This window comes from Gopherus evgoodei, chromosome 14 (assembly GCF_007399415.2).
Source record: "Gopherus evgoodei ecotype Sinaloan lineage chromosome 14, rGopEvg1_v1.p, whole genome shotgun sequence".
NCBI classification, from domain to species: Eukaryota; Metazoa; Chordata; order Testudines; family Testudinidae; genus Gopherus; species Gopherus evgoodei.
The window spans coordinates 29647321-29674170 of NC_044335.1; the positions used below are offsets into that span (position 1 = coordinate 29647321).

Below are 26850 nucleotides of genomic sequence, written 5' to 3' on the forward strand. Positions count from 1 at the left end.
AGAAATAACGCTACCTGGCGGGAGGGTGGATCCTCTGCCCCTGCCCTGCACTTTCACTGATGTTGCCTCTAATGCCACTCAACTAGCATCTAGCACTGCACCCCGAGTCTACTATGGCACCCAGGCCACATCAAGAGAGAGGAGGGGAGGCACTGGGTGCTTCTGAGCATCAAGGCCAACAGGTGCTACTTGAGGCCTAAGTTAGATAGGCTAAGGGGCACCATGAGGGGAATTCTGGTGCAGGAAAAAGCCAACTGCTCTTCACACCGTGGGAGACCACCCAAGATCAGGAGCTGTAGAGCGAGCGAGATGGGCAGAAGGCAACCTCCTCACCCGAGTGATACAGACAGAGTAATGGGGAAGACAGGCTGGGAGGAAAGGAAAGAAAGACAGACAGGGCTGGCTGGGGTGGGGAAGAGAAATGGGAATTAAGGGGGACCTGGAGGGTGGTCTGGAGAGGACAGACTCAGGGGAGGGGGAACTAAAACCTTCTCTGCCCAGGGAGCCAATATAAACAACCACCTCAGAACCCTGTAACACTATCACACTGGAGGCTCTGCTCTGCAGTGCTGCTCCTTCAGGGCTCTCCCCATGACAGTGTGAACCTGTGCCCTCCAGAAGGAGCTGCTCTTTACACTACACAGGGTGCTTAACTTGCAGCCAGAGCCACCCGCAGGGCTGAACCCACAGCTCAGTGAATGGGGCTCCCGTCTGGCTATTGAGCCCAGCTCTAGAACAGCTATGGGTTCGCCTTGCCACCCCAGCCCTTTCCAGAAGTCATGAGCACCACTCTCTGCAGTGCTCACGGCCCCTCTTGATTCAGGGGGCAGGAGAAGGAGCCTGGGATATAAGAAGGCAGCCACTGGGAGGCAGACAAAGTCAACAGACGTGTTCCCTCCTCCCCATGGGCAGAGATGCCCATTGACTGCCGTGGCACCTGCCGATAAGGACACAGATGGTAAACAGCAAGCGGATCTGTGATGAGCCAAGAGTGGAAATTGGGGAATACACACACATCCGCAGGTCGTGTCTAGGAACCTTACGGATCAGTTCCTTTCTCCTCTCTCAGGAATTAAATCCAGCAGAAGGTTCTTCCTTCCTCTTACTTTGGAAGGCAAACAGTGTCCTGACCAATGGCCATGGGCGCTCAGACAGATGTGCCGAGGAGGGTGTACGGCTCACACTACCATTCCAGGAGACACTGGCAAGTGAGGGGGGCACTGGGCTTGGGCGTTACTTCTGTTCCGCACACTTCCATGTAAGGCCATAAATTAATGTACTGATAGCCCCCTAAGCTGACTTTCCCGAAAGGGGTAAGAAAGTCTCCTGTTGTGGGCATGGAAGGGACAAAACCTCTAAAGAGTTATAAAACCACTGGAGCAGATTCTCAGCTGGTGTAAATTGATGGACATCACTGCCCCAGTTTATACCAGCTGAGGATCTGGCCCATTGTCTTTAGTGCCTTTTGCAAAATGCCGGTATATTGCAAATCCTTTTGCTCGCCGCCTATCACCTGGATGCCAATTCCAAGAGTCCAAGCACCAGGCTTTGGAATAGCGTAAGTGAGCAACAGAACCGGGTAACGGAATTCAAATAACATCTCACCTCTGAGTGATGGTAACATAGTGCAGACAATTCAGCCCCCCTCTGATGGGGGCGGGGGGGGGGGGAAACAAGACAAAACGGAAACCTATCTAAAGCTGCAAATCAGTTATTACTCAGTGTGGTTACAAAGAAATCCAACTGCAGTGAGGGATCATGGAAGCTCTGCCTTCAAACACTGCAATGTGCCATAATACATGAGATCTTATTTTGGTGTGTTAAGGAAAAAAAATTGGCACCCACACTGTGTACACTCAAGTTGTGCTGCAGAGCATTTCATTTAGCTCTTCCAGAAGGTATTTAACACTGATATTAGTTTTGATAGCACGGTTACAGTGTATTTCTTCTAAACTTGCTCCTCCCCAGAGATTTCCATGAGTTCCAGCTAATTCATCATTGCCACATCCAGAGAGACTCATGTATGAAACACGTTGTCTGTTACCTTGGAAACCAAGCTGGCCCTGTAGGCTGCCAGAGCCTTTAGATACTCCTTCTTCGCGGCTTCTGTTTTCCTCTTATATGCCTGAAAGGACCAAACAATGAATAATAATTAATAAAGCAAAACAGGGTGCTGTCTGGCATTGCTACGTCTCACCCTCTGCAGATCGCCCATGTTTCCACTGAGCTGTGTTGCTTTGTTACAAGGAAGGGGGACGGGGCCTTAAAATACAGTGTGCAGGAAAAGCAGGTTTCTCACTGAGGTGCTGCTGCCAAGGGGGCTGGGGGAGGAGAGAGGGGAGAAATTTGTCCCAAACAAACCCCTAGATATGAACATCTTCAAATGTTGGGGAAGTTGGGGTGGTGGTGGAGGGGGATGGATCTGAACCTTGCTAGATATTTGTATGTGCTCATTGTCATGGTGTCTGAGAGAGTGGGTTAGGGGTGGTAAAGATAGCCTCTCTCTTATGGTTTAGAGAGGTCTGTGTTCTGGTGCATGCCAAAGCAGGACAGCCCTGTCAATGGAGCAAATCTACTACAAAAAATAGAATCCCAACAGGTTTCTATGCTGTCCATCTGCCCTAGCCAGAGACCTGTTTCAGAGAGGTGCCTTTTCAATCACCGTTTGATTCACAGCCATCAGGGCTGTCACGCTGTGGCAATCTGAATGAGTGAGATTTTATCTATTTCATTGAAATACATGGGGAAAGTCTTCATGGTAAGAGTGAATGTCTTGGAGTGAGGGGGAGGATGTCTGCTCTGGATGACACTAGTGTGAAAACAATGGAGTCATTCCAAACTGTTACACCGTGTGTGAATGAAAACAGAATCCAGTTCAGGTACTTGAAAAATTAATTCAATATACGGAAGCCTCCCAACACTGCAAATTCCAAATGTTAAAAAATCATGAGCCAGCCCCCCCAAAACCATGAGATTGGTTTAAAAATCACAATTTCAGAAATCCTGCATTTTGGGTTCTTTTTCTTTGCCTTCTGCTTTTGAATCTTTAAGGCTCATGTTTTCAAGCTTTTCTCTGCAACCTTGAGGACTAGAAACTTAATTTTCCTTTTCAAATGAATGCTGAGATTCTCCATGAACTGGGGCTTTGAGAAAAAACATTATGTATTGTGAGACTCAGCATTACTAAATGGAGCTTTGCAGACTTTAACAACTGTTGATAATTAGTCTCTCTCTACCATGAGAATAATTGTTTTACTCTAGCTGTATTGTGCTGGGCTAATTTTCAGCTCAGAATGACACTCATGAAACCTTAGTAGAGTGGTTCTCAAGCATTTGTACTGGTGACCCCTTTCGCATAGCAAGTCTCTGAGTGTGACTCCCCTTGTAAATTAAAAACACTTTTTATATATTTAACACCATTATAAATTCTAGAGGCAAAGCGGGGTTTGGGGTGGATGCTGACAGCTTGTGACCCACCCTATGTAGTAACCTTGCGACCCCCTGAGGGGTCCTTACCCCCAGTTTGAGAACCCCTGCCTTAGTATGAAGTCAATAGGTTGCAAGGAACATAAGTCTGAGTAGAATCTGGGGTGCTGTTTGTAGAACTGACACAGAAATACAGCCCTATCTCATGCAGGCCAATTCCCCAATTGCTCTCAAGGACCAAACTGAAACCAGTTAAAATTATCGAGTGAGAAAAATATTTTCAAATGAAAGAAAAATTTGGGCAAGGAAGGAAAGTACTGAAATAAAATATCTACTAACCTCCTGCGTGAAACCCAAATCCCGCATCAAACAAGTCAAAGTTAATTTCAGTTAGAACAGATTTGAATGCATTTAACTCTGCTTTCAAAACAACAGCTTTACCACAGTCAATAATCTGGTGTCCAGAGGGGATTTTCAGTTGTTTTTCACTATGTTTCCATTGTGGCATCATGTATTATAGTCAAGTAACGTAAATGACCAAGGACTCACTTGTGAGCCCAGCTGCATGCCTGCCAGGGGGGAAGGAGCCCCCTTTCTTCCCTTTGTGGGCTATGTGCACCCGAAGATCTGTGCAAAGGGATGAGCAGCCCCTGCTGGGCTGCTACGCCCTTCCCGGCTCAGATGGACAGGGATTCGGCAGAGCTCTACCCCCATGCTCCCAATAAGTTGGCCAGTACAGCTGAGTCAGCCTGGAAGAGAGATGAGGCTGTTCACACTCCAGTCACAATCTGGTTCCTGCACTGCCCCTTACACTGGCTAGATTGGAAGATAACCATCCAATTACAAATGAGTATTTTATTATAGTCAAATGCAAAAGAGTAAATAACATTTTTACCATTGAGTTCATACACATTTCTGCACACCCTGAAGGCAGCTGCCTGGCATGTCCCATTGTGTCATGTCTGTCCACTCCCTGATCTTTTTTATCTTACTATGTCTGGTCTCTCGGCCTTGATAGCTGTTGCAGTCCCGCAGTATTACCACACTGGGCAGTGAGAGCTCAAATAAGTGTGCCCCCAGTAGTACCAGAAAGGCAAAAAAGAGGTTTTATATCATGCTTTTTCTTGCCTTAGGATTGTAATTTACAAACCATGCTTTTTCTAGGTTGAATGCACAGTCTAAGAATGGGATCATTTCTCTTTACACTTCTGAAGCAGATCAGTCTGGGACACACTGGTCCTGAAGTCCTTGCACGCACAAAACTTCCAGTAAAGTGAATAGAACTGAGAAAGTGTTCCAGCCTACACTGAGCATATTCAGCAGCCCCACAGATCTAAAGATCACACAGGAGTCAATATGGTTTCCCAGGATGAAATGTCTGGCTTTTCACTTAAAAATATGAAATATGATATAAAAATTATGCTAAAAGACCATTCAAATGACAAAGTCAAGCCCTCTAAAGTGAGAAATGGAGAATCAAGGTTGCCCATGCAATCTTAATTTCCCCCTTGTAAGGACGTATTATGATACAATCTTTAGTTACACGATCACATTTGTTCTACATGGTCCCTGCCTCATTCAGTTCACTGAGTGGATGGTGCAAGAACAGAATTAGAAAGGAAGCTTTTTTGTGGTTAAGGCACTGATGGAACCCAGGAGAGCTGGTGACTCTTCACAGACTTCCTGTGTGATGTCTGGCATACATCTATAGGAACCCAATTAAGAATACAGAGGCATAGTTAATTCTGACATTTCCTAATTTTTAGTGCTAGAGTTTGCAGTCTTTATTTGCTTTTGTTGTGTAATAAACATCATATACGCTGCCTATATGCTACATAGTATCAGGCAACCTTAACAGTAGGTGGTGCTACCAGCCCCACCTATATATGCATGTACATATGTACACTGTACACATACTGATGTGTGTATGTTTGGGTGTGCACGTATGTGCCTAAAACAGTGTCAAGAAAGACGGTTCCAGTTAGAACACATTATTTTTTATTCATGCTGAAGTCACATATTGGTTCAACTCAGATTCACTAACAAAGGATCTGAGTGCAAGATTGGAAGGCAGACATTTTAAAGATCATCTCGCGTGTAAAAGCTGAAAATTGGATGAAAGCTAATCAGAAGTGATTTCAGTGCTGAAATTGTTTAGTCCAAAATGTGCAGAAAAACATTCATCTGGTCCCAGTGCATGAAGGATGCCCTCCTCTTCACAGAGGCTTTTCAATCCCATGTCCTCTTCATTGGTTTGTATAAAGAAATATGTAATACTGAGGAATTTGCTTTTAACGGATGCTCTCAAATGCAATATCAGATGCAGGTATAACAATGAAATATCCATCACCATTTCTCAAGTCAGTACATAACAGCGACCATATCTGATGGTGATTAATCAAAAACATATTTATTTTCTTCTTATCCTGCTGTAAAATACCTAGGATTGGATTTTCTTGTTTTTGGTAGCACAAACTAAAAGTGCTCTTGATTCAAACGCTGCATGGAAGCGCATTCAATGACAGCGGATACTACTGTCATGGTACACACGGAGAAGCAGCAATTCAGTGCTTGGGAGAGTGGGAAAGGGAGAGGAATTTAGAGTTTTTAAACTTAACAAACAAAAAGAAACAAATCACTAATAAGCCACGTGCTTATCACCCAGTCACTTCGCTTGTGTGTTATAGCCCTTTCCCACCCCCTTCATCTGCCTTTGTCTTTTTAGATTGTAAGCAATTTGAGACAGGAACTGCGTCTTCGCTTGTATTTGGAAAGTGCTAGTAACTTGTGGTTGCTACAGCAATCTATTACATAATAATTGAACAAAGAGAACTCAATATTAAGAAGCAGTAATAACAGAAGGGAACTTTGTCACAGGATAATGGTCTCCTGCTGCTGAACTAGATTTATGACCCTACTCTACGCTGATGTTGCAATGTAATACTGGGGCATGTAGTATGTGGTGCACTATTTAAGCATCTGTCAACAAGGTTGTGGTTCCTAAATGGAAAAACTACTTTATGGTTAAGCGTGGAACCAACCCGACATCAAACTATTCCTCCTCAGTCCTGCAGAAGCCCTCGAGATTTTTTTTGTTTTAGAAATAAACAGGCTATTTCTCCTTTTGACACATTTACTGTGCCGATACTTGAAATGGTCATTTCCAGGGAGAAGTTGCACTTCTGAGCTACTCATCCTCCTTCTGAAGGTGGCATGTTAGAGGGGAGCCCCACTGACATTTTGTCTCCTTAATTGATGCTGAAGTGCGCTGAACTCTTAAGGAAACACGAGGCATCCGGAAGCTCAGCGCAGCGAGACTGCAGCAAGTCGCAGATTAATATATTCTGAGAGCCTTCCCGGGGTCTGCGCTCTTTCTGAAGCATCCTCCTCCAAGTCCTTCTCACACAGCAACCATGTGGTTTGCCCTTCACATAGGGGAGGTGGGGAGACTTCTTCGCATGTGCTACTTGGGAAGTTGTTGCCAAGGCCTGGAATCTGAGGTCTGTTAGATCCACTGGGGTGAGTAACACTAGGGGAAGGTGACTCTGGAAACACTCAACAGGAAACTATCTGAAGTAGCTTTCAAAGGCCTGTATGTATGTGTGTGTGGGTTTAGCGACGTGATCCTCAAAATGAAATGTCACCAGGTCCGAACACGCTGACCAACAATTGCCTTGACACATTCAGCTGCTCTACGCTGACCGTTAAACGATATTCAGCATGACATTAACACAACTGGTGGCAACATTGTTTAGGTCACAGCTCAGACCTGTCTTTCTGTGGTGAAATCCTGGCTTCACTGAAGTCAATGGCAAAACTCCCATTCAGTGGAGCCGGGAATTTACCCATTGAGCTATGGGAGACTTGTGGCTAAAAACACTGCATGACACTTTGAAAATGTAGCCCTTAAGTGTAAACATTAGATCCCAATGGAGCCGTTTAAAACCCCTCTGTGTTAAAGGAGCTTTGAAGCAGTGTTTATGACCTTTTAAAGTTTTCATTTAAATATTGACAGAACCATGCTACTTTCTAATTAAATCACATTTTCTCCTAGGGATTTTAATTTCAAAGTCATTTATCAGATTTAAAGATGCTCCAAATATTTTACATGTGATCCTTGACAATATGCCATGCCTGCTGATTTATTTTGCTTATTCGTAAGCAGAATTCATTAGTCATTAAGGGAGGGGGTGGAGGATGGCGGGGGTGGGAGCAAATACAGTTAGTGATTATGAAAAAAAATATCAGAGCTGTAAGAAGCATATGTTGGAGTCGTAATCCTGACACCTCTGTGTCTCAGCAAAGCAGCTAGTAATTGTACCATAATGAAATGTTCTTGTTTGATAACCAGTTAATTAGAGAAGACAATTATTCCAAACCCTGCTGACGCCTGTGGAACTGCTCTGTGTTGCACACGTACAGAATGACAGGAGTAGCAGTATCAATAAGCTTTCCATTCCAGCCCTGTTGTTTGAAAAAAAGCTGTTTTGTAATAGTGGGGTGGGCGGTGAAAAGGAACCCAGAACTACCACAGAAAAATTCTCGTCATCCATCCAGGAGCTGGGATTGATTTTACAATGACAATTACCACCAAACTGACTGATTCTTTGCCCAGAAAGTCTAGTTTTTTGGTGAAATCTGGAGGATTTTTCTTTATTTTAAATACCAAATATGTATCAGTTACTTTCTAGCAAGGTGCAGTTTGGCATTACTGTTATTTCTGACTGCAAATTTGGTGTACTTCATAATGAAGAGGATCAAACTGCTCGCCCTTTGCACCCCCACCACATAACTCTATATGACCCATCCTGCCCGAGACCATATGACCCAATAATGACCAGCCTTCCCCCATCACCTCCACACTCTGAATGCGACTGTATCGCTATATAAAGCCACCGAGACTATTACCAGCATTGCCACCAACCCGGACTGACTGTGGTCCTCATTGGGAAGTATAACTCCATATGAACTATCCTACCACACTATAACCATTGTGACAGACCCAGACGAGTGGGGTTCAGGAGTCTGGTAGAGGGCAAATATACTGGTCACTGGATGAGTAGTTTCTGTTCCCTGAGTGACCAGAGCAGGGGCTGCACTAGAGGAATCAGGAACCTGCTAGAACCAGTTAAGGCAGACAGGCTGATTAGATCATCTGCAGCCAATCAAGGCAGGCTAATCAGGGCACCTGGGTTTAAAAAGGAGCTCACTCCAGTCAGGTGGGGGGAAAGTCAGAGGAGAGGAAGTACATGTGAGGAGCTGGGAGCAAGAGGTACAAGGTGCTGAGAGTGAGAGGGTGTGCTGTTGGAGGACAAAGGAGTACAAGCGTTATTAGAAACCAGGAGGAAGGTCCTGTGCTGAGGATAAAGAAGATGTTTGGAGGAGGCAATGGGGAAGTAGCACCGGGAGTTGTAGCTGTCATGCAGCTGCAATCCACAGGGCCCTGGACTGGAACCTGGAGTAGAGGGCAGGCCCGGGTTCCCCCCAAACCTCTCAACTCCTGATCAGACACAGGAGGAATTGACCCAGACTGTGGGGAAGATCACTGAGGTGAGCAAATCTGCCAATAAGCGCAGGACCCATCAGAGTAGAGGAGGAACTTTGTCACACCATATACAGCCTGCAGCTGTACATCCTGCCTGGGCAATATCCTCCATATGGCCCTACCATCCTCCCTGCCCAGTGGCAGTTCCATATTACACCTGCATGGTCCTCTCTGCCCTGTACTCCTGATGGCTCTCTCCCCACTCAGGTCTTCGCCGTCAACCCCAAGGTCTCCCAAGTGGACAACTCCTCCGACTTCCTGAGCAACGTCCCCCACAGCCCTAGGGGCAATGTATTCTAATAATAATGCCATGAGTAGTAGATAAGGAGTACATGCCATACAAAGTAGAAGAGGTCTTAAGTGACATGGAGCAAGAGAAACTTGATGTTTTGTATCAACACAGAAAAGCACTGCAGACCATACAGTGCAGAAGAAATTTGTTTTTTCTCCTCAGATACTGTTGCAAGACAATGCCAGGTCTGGAAGTCCCAGCCTCGTTCTGTTTGCCTCTGGGGGGCACTTACATGTGCAGGTGTAATATCTTGCAGACAGAACTGCTGGCCTGAGGGTTGACTGTGGGAGAACAGCCTCCAAATTACATAGTACGATAGAGATACTGTAGTGTTAATAAAGTAAAAAGTGCCCATGCTGGTGATAAGTACTGTGGGTTGGCTGAAGAGGGCACTCCTGGTACGAACCCAGGAAATGTTATTTTCATTGGCCTGTGCTCTATTTTATGCCTAAATCTCCAGTGGTGACAAATCAAAAGATTTTTATATTTTGGAGCAGTTTATCATGATGTAATTAAAATAAAAGCCAAGGTGAAATCACAGCCAGGAGGCTTTAAAGACAGAGCAAGCTTATAATGTGGGTCTGGCGCTGTCCCCATAGGAGGTGAGCGTGCTGCCCCTGCCTCGTTCTTTGAGCCCAGTGTTAACGGTGGTTCAAACGATTAGAACTACTGTGGACTTGGGAATACGTTGCTGAGTAGAGACCTTAAAAATAGAAAGCATGGGAAAACGGGGATATGATGCCAATTAAATGTAAGCTAATGGAGGAAAGACAAAGAACAGTGGTGCGACGTAAGCCTGGCTTGACATGAATAATTGGACATGGATGATGTGAACACTGTGTGTGCGACTGCAGTCATTCACTGGGAAAATACCCACTCCATGGCCTGGAGGAATGGCATATCCCAGTGCATTGAGGACGGGTCCACAGGCTAGGGAAGCTGGTGACCAGAACACATGGTGCCAGCTAAGGAACTTGCACACAGGGTGGAGTGGGAAAAACGGTTCTCATGGGCCTGTCCTCTCTTTCCCCTCCTCCCTCAGCTAAGGAGGAAGCAGCTGTTTTGGGTAAGGAGTGGGAGGAAGACAGCACCCAACCTAAGGTAACCTGGGAGAATATCAAGGATGTAACAAGCACCCACTAGATTTCTGTCTTGGCTCTCTGAGGAGAAGAGCTCAGACTCTTGGGGCTATGTTAAGAGAAGCTCAAGCCTTCCTTCTTTCACCATACAACACTGCTAGATCACTTGACCTCTCCAGGGAACTTCACTCATTCTGTTCTCAGGGAGAAACATTCAGCTTTCCCCAGCCCGTATTCCCCTCATGGCACGAAGGACTGTGCAAAAGCCTTGGATGGCGCTCACAAGGCCTTGCTGTCTGCTTGCAGTGAGTGGTACCAGTCTGGCATCACCCCATCGCTAGCAATAGCCAGGTCATTTCACTGTTGCCTATTACCTCCCCACTGAATTACCATGGTTCATTATTGCCAGGTCTCTGTATAAACACTACTACTGGTCAGTATTATGGCCAGGTTGCCTGACAACACCACGCTGTATATTGTTCCCAACAAGTCTAGGCATCACTGTGGCTGAAATGTAATATAACTTTACAACAGGCCTTAGACTCTTATATCTTGTAGGTGATATATGCAGTACCCTGTCAGTAAGTGATGTATCTGGTCCAATGAGCAGATGTCTCTGATTAAATGGGTGATCTATTATTTTCTGCTGAGCAAGTAATTTTTTCCTTGGGTGATTTATCCATTTAGTATAAACTCTGTTCCATTCCCCATGCAGTGTATTTATATGGGAATGTCGCACATGAATTTTGCCATGGGTACTATATATCGCTACTTAGCATACTGAATGTGTCCATTTCTGAGTGTAAGGTAGTCACAGCGAGCTATATTCTGCTCTCAGATTCGTTTAATCTCACTGAATCCCAAGCCTCAAAAAATGCAGCCAAAACTGCTGGTGAGTTTAACCTGATTTTGATGAAATCTCTGTGAAATGGTGAATTTCACCTGTTTTATGATGTAAAGCCCACAGTCACTTGAAAGCACTGTTCATGACTCTTGTGCCGATCCTGGTCTGAGTTTCAAGTTTTTAATGAAATCCCAAACCAGAAACTTTCATATGTTCAATGGTTTCATAATGCTACTTTCATAAGCCTCCAGTATTTATCCACATGAAAATGTAATTGTGATGCTTGCAGATCAAGTGCCAGCTCTTGCCAAGCCTCCTGGGCCTCACTGAATACTGACAAATGCATAGCTGGAAACCAGTCTGGATCACCTGTGTGTTCATATTGTTAAAACAGATATTAGAGTTACAAGAATGCGTTTAGACTTTATGAAATGATTGTAGGATGCTGCATGCATTAATCTTACTTATAATATCTGTATCCCATCTTATAAGGTAAAGTTTCGAAGTGTTTGCTCTGTATCTATTCACATGTTTGCTAAGACTGTAAATCCCCACAGTTGGGAAGAAGCATTACCAAGTGTGAAATGAATAGGAGTACTTGTGGCACCTTAGAGACTAACAAATTTATTTCAGCATAAGCTTTCGTGAGCTACAGCTCACTTCTTCGGATGCACGAAAGCTTATGATGAAATAAATTTGTTAGTCTCTAAGGTGCCGCAAGATAAATACAGTATTTTTATATTAAGACAATGTTTATGTAACTCTAAAACCAGGGAGACATGATTCATAGTTACATGAAAGTGCTTGGTTCTGTTTATTCAAGAATTTGTTTTTATGCTAATGCTCCTTTTTAAGTGGTAGATGATATACATGGCAAATAATTAAGTGAAAATAAAAAAAGGTGATTAAATAATGAATGCAAACGGTATTTGTGATGTCAAATACCCTGTAATTTAACTACCACTAAATCAGTAAATCCAGACGTTAGACCTATATATATTATTAAGCCCCTTGTCTTCTCAAATACAGAAGTCAAACTACGCCCTCATCTCATCATAGTTTGAACACTGGGGGGAAGGGAATAAAAATCCCTGTTAAGGAGAAATTGTATCCCTATTCTGCCTTAACTCTGAGGGGTGAAGTTTTGAAGCATAAGCAAGGGGTCCCCAGCTGTTTAGCATGGGTTAGCCCTAAAGGATATATAAAGCTGGCATGTTATAGCAGCTACTCTCATCTTTTGGAATTTAAGACTAACTCATGTGTATTTACCTGCTTTAACCTTGTAAATAACTCTTTCATTTCTTTTTCTTAGTTAATAAACCTTTAGTTTATTATAGGATTGCTTACAAGTGTTCGCTTTGGTGAGAGATCTAGGATGCACTTGACCTGGAGTAAGTGACTGGTTCTTAGGGACTGGGAGTAACCTGAATATTATTGTGATTTTTGGTGTAAGGAACCATCTATCACCAAGGCAAGCCTGCCTGGGTAGCAAGATAGACCGGAGTGCCCAAGGGGATTGTCTGTGGCTCCATGCTGAGGCTGTTGTGGTGCTTGATTTGTTCACACTTGATACTTGGTTGATGAAATCCAAGTATAAAACACACAACCAGTTTGGGGTTTGTGCCCTGTTTCTTGAGGTGGGTGTTCAGAGCCATGGGCCACTCTAGAGACCTTGACAGCAATGACCAAGGAAATCTGTGGTTTTCTGTTCTATGCAGGTGTCTAGGCGCTCCCATCAACATGTTAGCTAAGAGCCTTTTGGGTCTTCCCCCTGAGGTAGGATAGGGCTTTGGGGAGTGAGACACAGGGAATGTGATCAGGGAATTGAGGATGGGAGGCAAGGGAACAGGGGCGGGGGGAAGAGGACGCCACATCATTCATGTATCTTTTCAATATGCAGCAGAACCCCTTCTGGACACCTCTGACAAACAAAATCTCCCAGCCCTTGGCAATTCAGCCACTGTCACCCGGAGTCAGGCATGGGCTGCTTTTGTACAAGCGACAAGCAGGAGGTAATGATGATACCCTGAGGTCTTTGCCCTGGTTCCTCCTGCTGGAAATGAATAGAGTAGCACTGAACTAAGGCTAACTCCTGTCTTGATTTATACCTGTGCTATCCATTGACTTCAGGGAGGTTGCACTGGTCAGGGCAGAGATTACTGACAGAGCTGAACATGAAATTTTTCTAAAGGGGAAAACTTGGTCTCTGTTTCAGGTTAATGTAGTTCTCTCTCACTGGTGGGGCAATGACAGGGTCTCTGGCTTGGAAAACCAAAGGCAACACATAGGGAATGAGGTAGGGTCCTGGGGTGCTCATGGTAAAGAGATGGAACAGGACAAGAACCACTGAAACCAGGAAGAGATTAAACCAGGCAACAAGTTCAGAGAGGCTGAACTCACGGAAGAAGAGAAAAATTATATGAGAAGGATGGTTCAGTCAATCAATACAGCTAACTACAGCTGAGCTATCAGAGGAAGGGCGCGAGGGCAGGGCAGGCACGTCACTCGATAGAAGGAATTAAAATGAACCAAAGCATCGAACATGCATCACATTGAATATAAAGGCTGGGAAGGGCCCCAGAACAGAGTCAGTGCCAGCCAAGTCTCTGCATTTCATTCAGTGGTGGCTGGCAAGGTGATGGCAGTGCCCACCTTGCACCAAGGAAATGAAACCGAGGCAAACCAGCTCCTTCCCTTGATACTGTGATAGCGATGGGTGCTCTTGGAGGGCTGGCAGGCAGACAGAGATGGCTCAGGGCCAATGTCTGCTCTCTTGCTCTGTGGAACTGAGGAGCTCAGTTGCATGACATGAGTGAGATGCATGGACAACAGGGAGAAAGGAGTCACAACGATCAGAGCCTCCGACTCCCATTTCCCCTATCTGCACATCCTTCCCCTCAATCTCCTGGTTGAGGAAAGAAGGACAGGATCCCTTTAGAACCTACTCGTCACCCTATCTATGAGGAATGATTGAAAAAACTGGCTTTGTTTAGTTGGAGAAGAGAAGACTGGGGGGAGGGGACAGGATAACAGTATTCAAGTATGTAAAAGGTTATTATAAAGAGGAGGGTGACAAATTGTTCTCCTTACCCACTGAGGATGAGACAAGAAACAATGGGCTTACACTGCAGCAAGGGAGATCCAGGTTAAGCATTAGGAAACACTTCCTAACTGCAGGGTGGTTAAGACAAATTACCTAGGGAGGTTGTGGAATCCATAATGGGAGGTTGGACAAGCACCTGACAGGGATGGTCTTATTTACTTGGTCCCGCCTGAGTGCCAGGGACTGGATTAGGTGATTTATCAAGGTCCCATCCGGCCCTACACTTCTATGATTCTCCATAATCAGCCATTGGGGTAACCATTCTGCATCTTTCCGGCTCAACTCCCTCAAGAGGTGAGCATCTGCCCCTGCTGGCCTTAGGCACAATCCTGTGAGGTGCTGAGCACTCCCCATTCCCATTAGTGCCAACTGGGAGGAGCGGAGTTCGCTCTCTGCCTCAGAGGATCAGTGCCCTAGCCAGCAGAAGATATGGAACCGAAGATAGCTCTCTTCCTTGATGCACTGCCAATCCAACCTATGAAGACAGGAGGGTACTCTTGGATCCCCGATTATTCCCAAACCATTCAGCAAGCCTCTGGGACTCATCTCAGCAACACGCTTCCTCTAGCACAGGCCCAAAATGGCTTGCAGGAGGGAGAGAGACACTTTTTGGGGGTTCCGTCTGTTCAAAAAACTGTGCCAGAATGCGAACGCGCTGACTGAGAGGGACATTACAGGATGGCGTCTGGGGTCCTCTGTGCACAAACACCGAGAGGCCAGGGAAGCTCATTGCCATTGTGTTTCCCCTTAATTTGCCTATTGACCTGGTTCAGACTTATAGCATAGGCTGGATCTGGGTATGAAACAGGGTTATCTGCACCACAGATTTGAGCTACATTTGTAGCCAGGCTAGGGGACAACCAAATTGTTCGGATCCCTGACACAGCTGTATGGGTATCATGGACAGGGCCTTTTGTTGCGTCACCTACAGAGACAGATGGGCCCGGTAACAGAGCGCCTCAGTGAGGGCTCCCATCATCAAGAACTTACCCCCTGTAATGACAGCAGTTCCGTAGGATCTCATGCTATTAGCGCCAATTCCAGTGCTAGGACCGTGCCTCCCTCAAACGGGAGCAAGGGTCCACTCCCCTCTCCTGCTCCCATTTTTTAAGGGACAGAGGAGTAAAGGCTTTGACAGGGGTAACAGCTAGCCCTACTGGAGAGCAGTGCACTTTGCACCTCATCTCTGGGAACCCTGTGCAACAGCCTCTGGCCGACTTACGTTCAGGCTCTTCCCAAATCCAAGCCCTTGCTCCAGTAGAGCATGCAGCCTGCCACAGCATGGCCAGCTCGACTGAGAGCAGCATTTGCCATTCATTCAATATAATGGGACAGCATGGCATTTAAAGAAGCAGTTTGAAACTAGAATCTAGTCAGTCCAGTGAGGTAGTGTCTGAATGGTACCTATCTGGATAGCCTAAGCTCTTCCACATGGTGCTAACGTTAAATAGATTCCAGCATCTTGACTGAATTTCGACAGGTTGCCTAAACTCCATGCTTGATCCAGGACAGAACTCTTCTAATTCTGCAGAGAAGATTCCTTTCAATCCGATCCTCAAAATCTGCTACAGTTAGTGTCAAATCAGCCTGCTCCTTTAAACCTCTCTCTAATATTGTGATTGTAGCTGTTTAATGAAAAAAAAACCAAAACATTGTGCCAAGGAATTATACAGGAAGCTGGGAGTTGAAGGAGGATTACTAGAGACAGGTACCCCATTTGATGATAATAGCTGAATTAGCATTTCACTTTTGAGTAAAGTATAAGCTCTCTCTACAGGAACAGCTGCTAAACTATTTGCAAAGTTCAAAGAGTGTGTATTATTATTATTTTTTTTGGTGTCACATTCTTTAGATTCTGGCGTAAGCCTCTTAGGAAAGGCCATGCCAGCTGTTAAAGAATGAAGATTATAATCTACTGCAAAAGTAGTGGTTAAGGTATTTAAAATTATTATTATTTATTATATTTATTATTATTTGCACATGGCAAGTTCAAAGCCCGAAAGGGTTAAGGAGGGGAAGGAAATGGTGCAAGTTGCTGAACAGGTGTCCTTGAGCAGCACCCAAGGACAGGGAGATTGCTAATCCTGTATTCCACAGCATGATCAAATCACCAGGCAACAGATATAAATAAAAAAAAGGCAGGAAATGAGGAATTTAGATACAAGTGTGTCAGAGGGAAAATGAAGATTCATTGTGAAGAGGCTGTGAAGAGAAGAAGAAGGAACAATATGACAAAAGGCACAAGTGATAAACCAGAAGAAAAAAAAAGGCGAAGAAATACATGTCCGTGAAAGCAGCCTTCTAATCAAAGATGTGCCTAGATTATAGGTTTTCTTGCATAATATGCATTCTGTTTCCCAGTCTGTGTTTGTCTTTCAGTTAGTGGAGGAGAAAGAAAAAACATATTTGAAATGGGACGGAAGCAACCTTTATTTTGCTTATTTCATCAGGAGAAAAAAGCAAATTTGCTTTGTGGGAGCAGCAGCACCTGTTCAATAGCAAATAAAAGGCTACAGCTTTGCTGTTGCAGTGCATATAATCATTAGCAACCCAAAGGAGAGAGAGGATTAACCCTCTGCTTGCTGTCAAAGGTATGTGACAAACAGTAGCATCTCACTTCAATTCGTAGAGAAGCCATACACCGTGTCGCTCAAATTAACACACACTGCCAATCAGCCAGCTGTGCTAGGGTATTGGATTCTGCCTGCCAGGAGGACTGGCACTGGGCCATCCTCTCTAACTGGAGGGATTGGATACACTGTGTAGCAGGGGTGGGCAAAACTTTTCGGCCTGAGGGCTACATCTGGGAATAGAAATTGTATGGAAGGCCATGAATGCTCACAAAATTGGAGTGGGGTGAGTGCTCTGGTTGGAAGTGCGGGCTCTGGAGTGAGGCCAGAAATGAAGAGCTCAGGGGACGGGAGGGGGTCTCCGGGCTGGGGCAGAGGGGTGGGGTGCCGGCTGCGGCTGGGGGTGTGGGCTCCTGGGTGGGGCTGGGGATGAGGAGTTTGGGGTGTAGGAGGGTGCTCTGGGCTGTGATCGAGGGGTTTGGTGGGTGGGAAGGGGCTCAGGGCTGGGGCAGGAGGTTGGGGCATGGGGAGAGGCTCAGGGGTGTAGGCTCTGGGTGATGCTTACCTCAAGTGGCTCCTGGAAGCAGCGGCATGTCCCTTCTCCGGCTCCTGTGCAGAGGCACGGTCAGGTGGCTCTGCATGCTGCCCCGGGTGGGGACAACATGCAGAGTGGAGCCCCATGGCTGCCTCTATGCGTAGGAGCCAGAGGAGGGCCATGTTGCTGCTTCCCGGAGCCGTGTGGAGCAGCCCCCGACCTTACTCCCTGGCTGGAGCTCATGGGCCAGACTAAAACAGCTGGCTGGCCGGATCCAGCCCACGAGCTGTAGTTTGCCCACCCCAGCTGTGTAGTGATCCTGGCCAAGGTATTGCCACAGGCAAAGAATTTATGGACTATCCTTCACCAGCACAGAGATGGTGGCTGGGTTCACTCAATGCCATATAACTTTTAAATGTAGCATAATGGGACATACAGCTCAATGGATGTGTGATACTTAATAGGCATGCACTGTGAACTGGTCAGCATGTATCAGAAAGGTGCGACTTGATAATGCAATAGCTCTGGTCAGCTATGAATAGACTCATCAGACAACCAGATTCAAAACCCTGCCCTTGGTCCTCCCCTCCTGCCTCATCTTGGACATTCTTTTGAAGAGCTGGCACCAAAACTCACCTGCAGGGAGAGCTTTGAGACCATCTGAAAACAAGAAATGATAAGGTTTGCAATCTTTGTCCAAGCGTCCAAGGGGCTGTCGGAGGAGTTCACGTCCAGTTATCCTCTTACAAAAAGTGGAAAGCTCAATGAGGCAAATAATGCATTAAAAAATTGTCTGAATATGACTAATATGCTGGTAGCACTTTTGCCTCCTTTAAAATCATAGAATCAGACAAATGTATGACTGGAAGGAACTTCGAGAGGCCACCAAGTCCAGTCCCATGTGCTGAGACAGGACCAAGTAAACCTAAGCCATCCCTGACACATTTGTCCAACCTTTCTTCTGAAAAACCTCCAGTGATGGTGACTCCACAACCTCCCTTGGAAGACTGTTCCCGAGTTTAACTACCCTTAGAGTTAAATTTTTTTTCCTAATATCTAACTTATATCTCCCTTGCTGCAGATTAAGACCATTACTTCTTTTTCAAAACTGCATCACATTGAGTCATTAAATGTGCAATTCACTATAACTGTAACTTCCAGATCCTTTTCAGCAGTACTATCACCCAGCCAGTTATTACTCATTTTGTAGTTGTACACTTGATTTTTCCTTCCTAAGTGAAGTACTTTGCACTTGTCTTTGTTGAATCTCATCTTGTTGAATTCAGATCAATTCTCTAATTTGTCAAGGTCATTTTTAATCTCAGTCCTGTGCTCCAAACCCTTCCCAGCTTGGGGTCATTTGCAAATTTTAGAAGCATATGCTCCACTACATTATCCAAGTCATTAATGAAAATACTGAATAGCAGAGGACCAAGGACTGACCCTTGTGAGACCCTTCTAGATAAATCCTCCCAGTTTGACAGAGATCTATTCACAACTACACTTTGAGTATGGTCTGTCAACCATCTTCTAGTCATTTCATCTATACTACACTTCTCTAGTTTGCTTTTGAGAACATTAACTATCTACAGTCTTGATCTGCCATACCTTACAGATCCCAAACTTCTGATGACATCAGTGGGAGTTGTGTGTGTGCAAGGACTGCAAGGTTGGGTTCTCCATGTTATGCCAGCTACACAGTAAAGTTCAGGGGACATATCCCTAAGTCCACAGTTTTAATGCGGGAAAACCCTTGTTGGAGTCAATGGGAGTTTTGTCTGAGCAAAAACTCAGTAAAAATTGAGTAAGACCTTCAGGATTTGGCTCATCGTTTGTCTGGTTTTAATTGTTGTAAGGAATCCTTTATTATGGGGCTAACAGTATGTCTTTCTGAACACTGGGTTGTGTGGCAGACTGCAATTCATACTTTGCATAGACCTTACTGAGAGATTATCTCCATGTGCAAAACAATGTACATTAAATTTCTTTCAGATACTTTATAAACATTTAAAAAACATCCATGTCTCTAGAGCTAGCCACGTGCTAGAACCAGTAATGAACGCTGAAGAGTCTTTTCAGAGGATCTAGTGAATTGTAGCCTAGTAAAGAGGGTGCTGAGAGTCAGGATTCCTGGTTTTTATTTATATTTCAGCCAAGGATTCAACTAAGTGACTATTCTAGCCACTCACCTTCTCTCCACCCACTCACTTTGCCCATCTGTTAAATATGGATAATGATGCTTACCTACCTATTTACAAAGGAATGTTTGAGTTAATATATTAATTGTAGAAATGTAGGCCTGGAAGGGACTTTGATAGTCAAGCCCCTTGCACTGAGGAAGGACTAAGTGTTATCTAGACCATCCCTGACAGGTGTTTGTCTAACCTGCTCTTAAAAATCTCCAATGACAGAGATTCCACAACTTCCCTAAATAATTTGTTCCAGTGTTTAACCACCCTTACAGTTAGGAGGATTGTATCATGCTTTGAGACGCTTAGAAGAAATGCCCGATACACTGTATGTTCTAAGCACCAGTCAGTGTTTTCATATTGTGTTAATTTAACCTGTCTTTTTTTTCTTAGCATTGGCTTAGGAATGTAAACGAAGGAGACTGGAAATACTGGCAGCTTGGCCAAGAGAAAGCAAATAGGGACTAAACAAACCATAATCTAGCCAAACTGTTCAAGAGCAAACGTGCCTCATCTCATAAACCACCAGTGCAACCCCAGAGTCAAAGATAAATAGTGTCCTCCCTGCCAGGGCCTCAGGCGGCTGGGGTAATTGTAGCAAGAGAAATTTATACAGATGGAGACAAAACCAGAAAGTTAATATTTAAGCATTCAGACAAGGAACAAATGACTTAATTAAATCAATTAGAAAGAGAGAAATTGAGCCACTTATAAAGCATGTGTAAAGAAATGGAGAGTTCCATTTCTCTCTTGTAAAAGAAAATAAGGGAGAATTAGCAGGCAAGAAAAATGGGCTGGTTTAATTCCTTCTGTTAATGAGAGCTGAGCGTTCGCACCTTGCTCAGTCAGGGGTCGCACCAGTGTTTCCATTATGTAAACCCAATTTTCAGCTGGGCTGGGCTGAAATTGGGTCCCCCATCGACATCTTTAACGTATTAAGAAAGGAAGATTCAGTTAGGGCTGAAATTAAGTGGCAGGAATAAAGGCAGAGAAAGCTGCTGTCTCAAAAGCCTCGGTTGCGTTTCTTCTGTGCATCTATAACTCAGATATGCCTTGGCTCTGTACATGGGAGGGGACAGAAACCTAGGGACAAATCCAACCCCTGCTCTGTGGAGGGTCTCTTGGCAACAGAACTGATGCAGCTTAGCTGTGTAAGGGGGAGGTGGAAGGACTGCAGGGCATGGACTCTGGTATGGCAGCTCACAAGGGTGTGAGGGGGGCATGCATGGGCTGCATGAATCCTCCTGTCCTCCTCTTCCACCGGATGCTGCAGAAGGGAGGGCCCCTGGGGTCTACTCCAGCTGTTGAGCCAGAAGGGCCTTTGTGCAGTTGCTCCAGTCTGGGAGGCAGAGTCCTCTCCTGTGGATCTCTGGAGTTAATGGGGTTATATCAGGGGTAAATTTAGCCCATTACGTTCCTGGAGGGTCCTAAATCATATGGTGTCATAGGATGATTTACTGTGAGAGTCAACCATAAGCTACAGGGGAAGGTAGGTTTTAAGCACAGTATTAACGACTAGAAGTGAAAGGGGCTCCATGGCTTAGAGATGGGGACAGGGAGGAAGGAAGGGACGATTTCCAGATGAAGGGTGCAGCCCATGCAAAAGGCACTAACTGCTGTGGACAGCATGGAAGAGGGGACAGAAAGACATCCCAGAATGGAGAAGTAGAGTCCGTGGGCTTGTTTTTTGTCTTGGTTACATTGACCAGGATTACTTCTGAACTACATCAATGCAACTGAGATCAGAGCGAAAGCCAGGGAGCAGCTGGGTATGAGGTCAGAGATGTGGAGGTGGAACAAGGCCCTGGAGAGATCTGAAATGTAGGAGCGTCATTCTGAATTGGTTGAACAGCTGTATGGGGGGGAGCCAGAGTGAAGGTGACAGTGAGGATAAGACTGGTATGATTCCCAGACCTGGAAAGAAAGAACATTCATAGAGACCATGGGAATTGCCAGACCAGACTAGACTCGGGGTCCGTCTAGTTCAGGATCCTGTCCCTAACAGTGACCAGTGAAAGATACATCAGAGGCAGGTGCAGGAAGCCCTGCAACAGACAGTTATGGGATAGCCTGCTGCCAAGCAATATTTCTTTCTGACTCCCATTAGTGGTTGTTGTCTTATGCCCTGAAGCAGAAGGGTTTATATCCCTCCTAGAACAACTCTGTTTATTTAAAAAAAAACCCTTAATATCATATCTCAAGGTATTCTCATTTTTCATATAAATGTTCAACTATTACTGGAATCCTGCTAAATTCCTGGCCTCAATGACATCATGTGGCAATGAGTTCCACAGGCCAACCTTCTGGACGTGCTGAAGTACAGAGAGTAATTATTTAGGAAGACTAGTAGATAAGGATTTCAGAATTAAGAATTTCAACAGAGGCCTGGTCAAAGCCAGGATGAATCCCAGCAAGAGGATGGTGCTGGACACCTTACAGAGAGCTAAGATGTAAGAGGACAGAGAAGGTGTGAGGCCAAGAGGAATTCCAGGAGGTCTGGCTGTAGGAGCAAAGCAGAGGTGAATGTGTTAAGTGACAGCAGGGTCAGAGAAATGGAACAGAGTAATTTTTACCTAGGGGGAGAACTTTGGGGCTGCTTAGTAATAAGAAGTTATGGTGTATTCAGGAGACAAGACACAGCAGCAGAGAGACGGGAGAGGATTGGATCAGCAAACAATCAAAAGGGTTATTGCCATAGAAAGGGATGTCCAAGACTTTACACACCATGCCCTAGCTGTTAAAGTCCATTGGGTGAATAATAACCAGAATATGGGCTCGACTGTGCAATCACTGATCACAGGGCTAGTCAGCGGGACTCTGCCTGAATAAACACTCATTGACGTGAGTGACTAGTGACTGAGGGTTGCAGCATTGCATCGTGTGAGAAGGGCCTATGCACATTCTGACAACACCCATCAGAACTAGTCTGACCATCTGCTTTATCATGTAAAGGGCAGGAAGCAAGAAAAATCCTTTTTAGTCACAATTTAGAAGTCATCTGAATATTCATTTTCTCAATTGATTCTGGGTTTCGGATGCAGGGGTGGTAGAAGCCTTCTAACAGTGGGGGAGCCACTAGAGCCCGAACCGTGGCCCTGCCCCTTCTCCGAGATCCCTCCCCACTCCTCCCTCCGTGGCACCATTCTCATACTACTCCTTCCCCGAGGCCCCACCCCTGTGCCGCCCCTCCCCCCTGAGGCCCCTCTCCTGCTTCCCATCTCTCGGCTTTATGGCAGATAAAAAGTGGGGATGGAGCATGGCCCCCAGACCTCCCTGTTCTGATGTCATTTGCAGTCTGTCAAGGTGAATGATGTACTTCTCTCAATTGGCATTTTTATATTTATACAGGTTAAGATTTCTTTAGAATGTAAGAAAATAACATGCATCAAGGAATAATCAATACGAATGGTATTGAAGACAGTACGGAGGCCTGATGCAGCCCGGCAAACAACACGAGTGTGGAAAGTCATGAATCTCTGCGGTTAAATAAAATGCCTTTTACCCCACTGGAGTGAAAAACCTCTTATGTTGTTTGTGTCTGACCCAAAGCAACAGGGGCTATTTTCCCAGAATAGACAGAACCAACTGAAACAAAAGCTATCTGCTACTCCCGTCTTAACGGTAGCCACCTGGAATCCTGGCAGTGGGAGCACTGGGAACTCAGAGACAGAGGGCACAGGTCCTAAGTTGTCAACAAGCCTTTAAAGTGAGGCCTCTGCTTTAGGAGAGAATGGTGAATTTCCGAACGGTTGGATTCAGAGACTAGTCGCAGAAAATGTCAGATCTCTCCCCCTCTGATAAAAAGACACACTTGCTACCAGAAAAGGGTGCCCTGGGGTCTTCGCAATAGGCAATTACAGGGCTTTTGTAACTGACTCAACATCAACAAGAATAGCTAAACTGAGCCTAGAAATCTCTGCGTGAAACAAACTGTGGGCTGCGTGATGGCTACAGAGCAGGAATATTCCCTGTGTGATGTTACACTGAAGATCTGCTTCCCGGGCTTTTTTGAAGTCTTGACAGTGGAGTTGAGGCTGCCAATGTGGTGAGAAGCTATTGTAGTTTATAAGCAAGCCCCAAATTAGTGAATCAGCACATACAAAACTGTCTCCTGTCTAGGCATATTTTACATGACTAGCTGTAATAACAAGCCCTGAGAATTTCCCAGCTTTTGCATGCGTACGAGGGATTTCTATTGTCTTAAATAATAATAATTATTATTCAAATAAAATTACTTCCCAAAGGAAAGTCCCTCCTCTCCTTCCCAATGGCATGAAAGGTCTCTTTGCAAAGGACAAAGAACATAAGAACGGTCATACTAGGTCAGACGAAAGGTCCATCTAGCTCAGTATCTTGTCTTCCGACAGTGGCCAATGCCAAGTGCCCCAGAGGGAATGAACAGAACAGGTAATCATCAAGGGATCCATCCCGTCACCCATTCCCAGTTTCTGGCAAACAGAGACTAGGGACATCATCCCTGCCCATTCTGGCTAATAGCCATTGATGGACCTATCCTCCATGAATTTATCTAGTTATTTTTTGAACTCTCTTATGTTTGCCTTCACAACATCCTCTGTCAAGGAGTTCCACAGGTTAACTGTGCACTGTGTGAAAAAATACTTCCTTTTGTTTTAAACCTTCTGCCTATTAATTTCATTTGATGGCCTCTAGTTCTTGTGTTATGAGAAGGAGTAAATAACACATCCTTATTTATTTTCTCCACACCAGTCATTATTTTATAGACCTCTAGCATATCCCCCCTTAGTCATCTCTTTTCCAAGCTGAAAAGTCTCAGTCTTATTAATCTCTTCTAATATGGCAACCGTTCCATATCCCTAATCATTTTTGTTGCCCTTTTCTGAATCTTTTCTAATTACAATATATCTTTTTTGAGATGGGGTGACCACATCTGCATGCAGTATTCCAGCTGTGGGTGTACCATGGATTTCTATAGAGGCAATATGATATTTTCTGTCTTATTATCTATCCCTTTCTTAATGATTCCCAATATTCTGTTTGCTTTTTTGACGGCTGTTGCACATTGAGTGGATGATTTCAGAGAACTATCCACCATGACTCCAGAACTTCCTTGAGTGGTAACAGCAAATTTAGACCCCATCATTTTATATGTATAGTTGGGATTATGTTTTCCAATGTGCAAAGCAGATTGCACATTGCATAAGCAGCTCAGCGCTAAAGCTCAAGCTATCTTCCCTAAGACACTACAACGGTATGTGCCTGATCATATCCCCTGACCTGCACAGGTGGGAGACATTGTGTGTGGTTCTATCCCTTCCCAGTGGTGGGAGCCAGAGCTACCTCCATGAACATGTCTACCTCCCTGCAGTCTGCAGGGAGTGCCCCAGGAGCCAGAGGATCCACGCAGGGAGAGAGGGAGGCTGGGGCACATCACCCCCCTAGCTCTATGGAGGTCAGAGCAATAATACAGCCTTAGACCTAATTTGACCTGACACCACCATTCTAACTCACCCCGGTAGAGTAACTGCCATTAAAATCCATACAGTTCTACTCTGTGCCCTAGTTAATATTACTGCAGCAATCAGTGTGTTCCCTATATACTCATCTAGGTACTATCACAAATACTGTCAGCAAGGCTAATTACTTGTGAACTGCAACAGTAAAGATGTGACGAGCGGATGCACTGTGTTAACAGCTGATCACCTAGCGGGTCTTCAACATGTCAAGCAAGCTGCAATTCTGACATGCAATGTGGTGGGATGGGAGTTGTAATGTTAGCTTTGATAGGTCAGGCTCTGAATACAAAACTTCAAGAAATCTGTTGCATGCAGGAACTCCATCTGTGTGTGCTCACTGGAGGATGCGATAAGGACAGAAGCACTCAGAATATATTCACTAGTGGCTTCTGAATCACAGTTCTATCAAATGGCATGCAGCAGGTTGTGAGCATTCCAGGCCAAGTCCATAAAAAACTATCTTTGATTCATTGTAGCTGCACTGCGTTATGATATAGCTGCTCTTGAGATTTGTGTGTGGAGAGAACTTACCTCCACTGGAATTATCCAGGGGCCAGGTCACACAACTACTATACAGAATCAGGAGCTCAAAATTGTGCATGCAAACCCTAAAGCCTTGCTTCTAGTGGCAAATACTCCTGAAAATAGCCTCTTTTTTGTGCATACACCTTTGGGTGCCTAAGCTCCAAACTGTGCTTCTAACATGCTGGGCCAGATTCTAACTCATTAGATGTAGCAAAACAAAACCAATTCAACAGCTGTAACAAACCAGATCAGAAACTCACCTGCTTTTGTTCTTCTCCCAAACTGTCCCACATTGATGCAACAATTTTTGAAACATCTCCGAATGTAGCATTTGGGTTTTGCCCTTTGATAGCTGCTTGCGTGTCTCTGAAAAACAGGGCATAAGCTGACACAGGCTTCTGGGGCTCGTTGGGGTCCTTCTTTTTCTTCTTCTTTTGGCTTTTGGGTTTCTTGCCCAGGTCTGTTGATGGTCTTTTCTCTCCAGAGACCTGTAAAACCAAAAGGGACCCAGTAATGACCAACTTTCTCTGGTTGGAGTTGAAGATTCTGGTGGTATTGGGAAAATGATGAGATAGCAAGCCAATGAAGCACTCATGACAAGCACAGGATGGTGCCTGGCACCAGAACCTGACGCTCTCCCCAATATCATGCCTTTCACTCGTACAAATAACTTGTGAAGCTTAGTGTTCAACCAAGTGAGGAACTAATAACTCTGGCCAGGGACAGTCCTAATGCAGGCAGCTGCTGGGCTTTCCCCAGCTACCTCGCCCTGCCCTCCAACACAGGTATCCCATTACTGCCATCCTGAACCACTTGAGCACTTTGCTGGTTATTCCCGCCTCGAGGTTCCTGAAGTACTTGCTGTGTATCATATGAACGAGACGGGGCCAGCACACTCTGTTTTTCAACTCCCTCCCACCTGATCTCTCACCAGTACCACTCTCTGATCTCGGTGACCAGCCAGCTCTACGCCCCTGAGGATTTCATCACTGATACTACATTGTTAATCTAATGTAGATCAGTTTTTAAAGCAGCAGTGTATTGAAGGCCTTCGCAAATTCCGATTTATGTGTCTATTTCACCCCATGCTGCTTCTATTGTCACTTCCCCAAAGACATTAGTCAGGTTAGTTAAGCAGGCCCTCCCTTGGTGTGGCCTGTGGAATAACTCCACGGAAATTCCACCTGACCTCCAACTGCCTGCTTGAACAGTCATTCAAGAATCTTTCCCAGTCCGTATGTTAGATT

General features: G+C 45.1%; 1 protein-coding gene across 4 annotated transcripts in view; it reads right to left on the bottom strand.

Annotated features, from left to right (window-relative positions):
• Window positions 1–26850, bottom strand: part of TOX2 (TOX high mobility group box family member 2) — a 272150-nt gene that overhangs the window by 17977 nt on the left and 227323 nt on the right. For all 4 annotated transcript variants that reach the window (XM_030533449.1, XM_030533452.1, XM_030533451.1 and 1 more), the window contains 2 exons: window positions 25864–26091; window positions 2045–2125 (listed from right to left, as the gene is read on the bottom strand). In XM_030533449.1, coding sequence (XP_030389309.1) covers window positions 2045–2125; window positions 25864–26091 — 309 coding nt within the window. The remainder of the gene's footprint in view (window positions 1–2044; window positions 2126–25863; window positions 26092–26850) is intronic.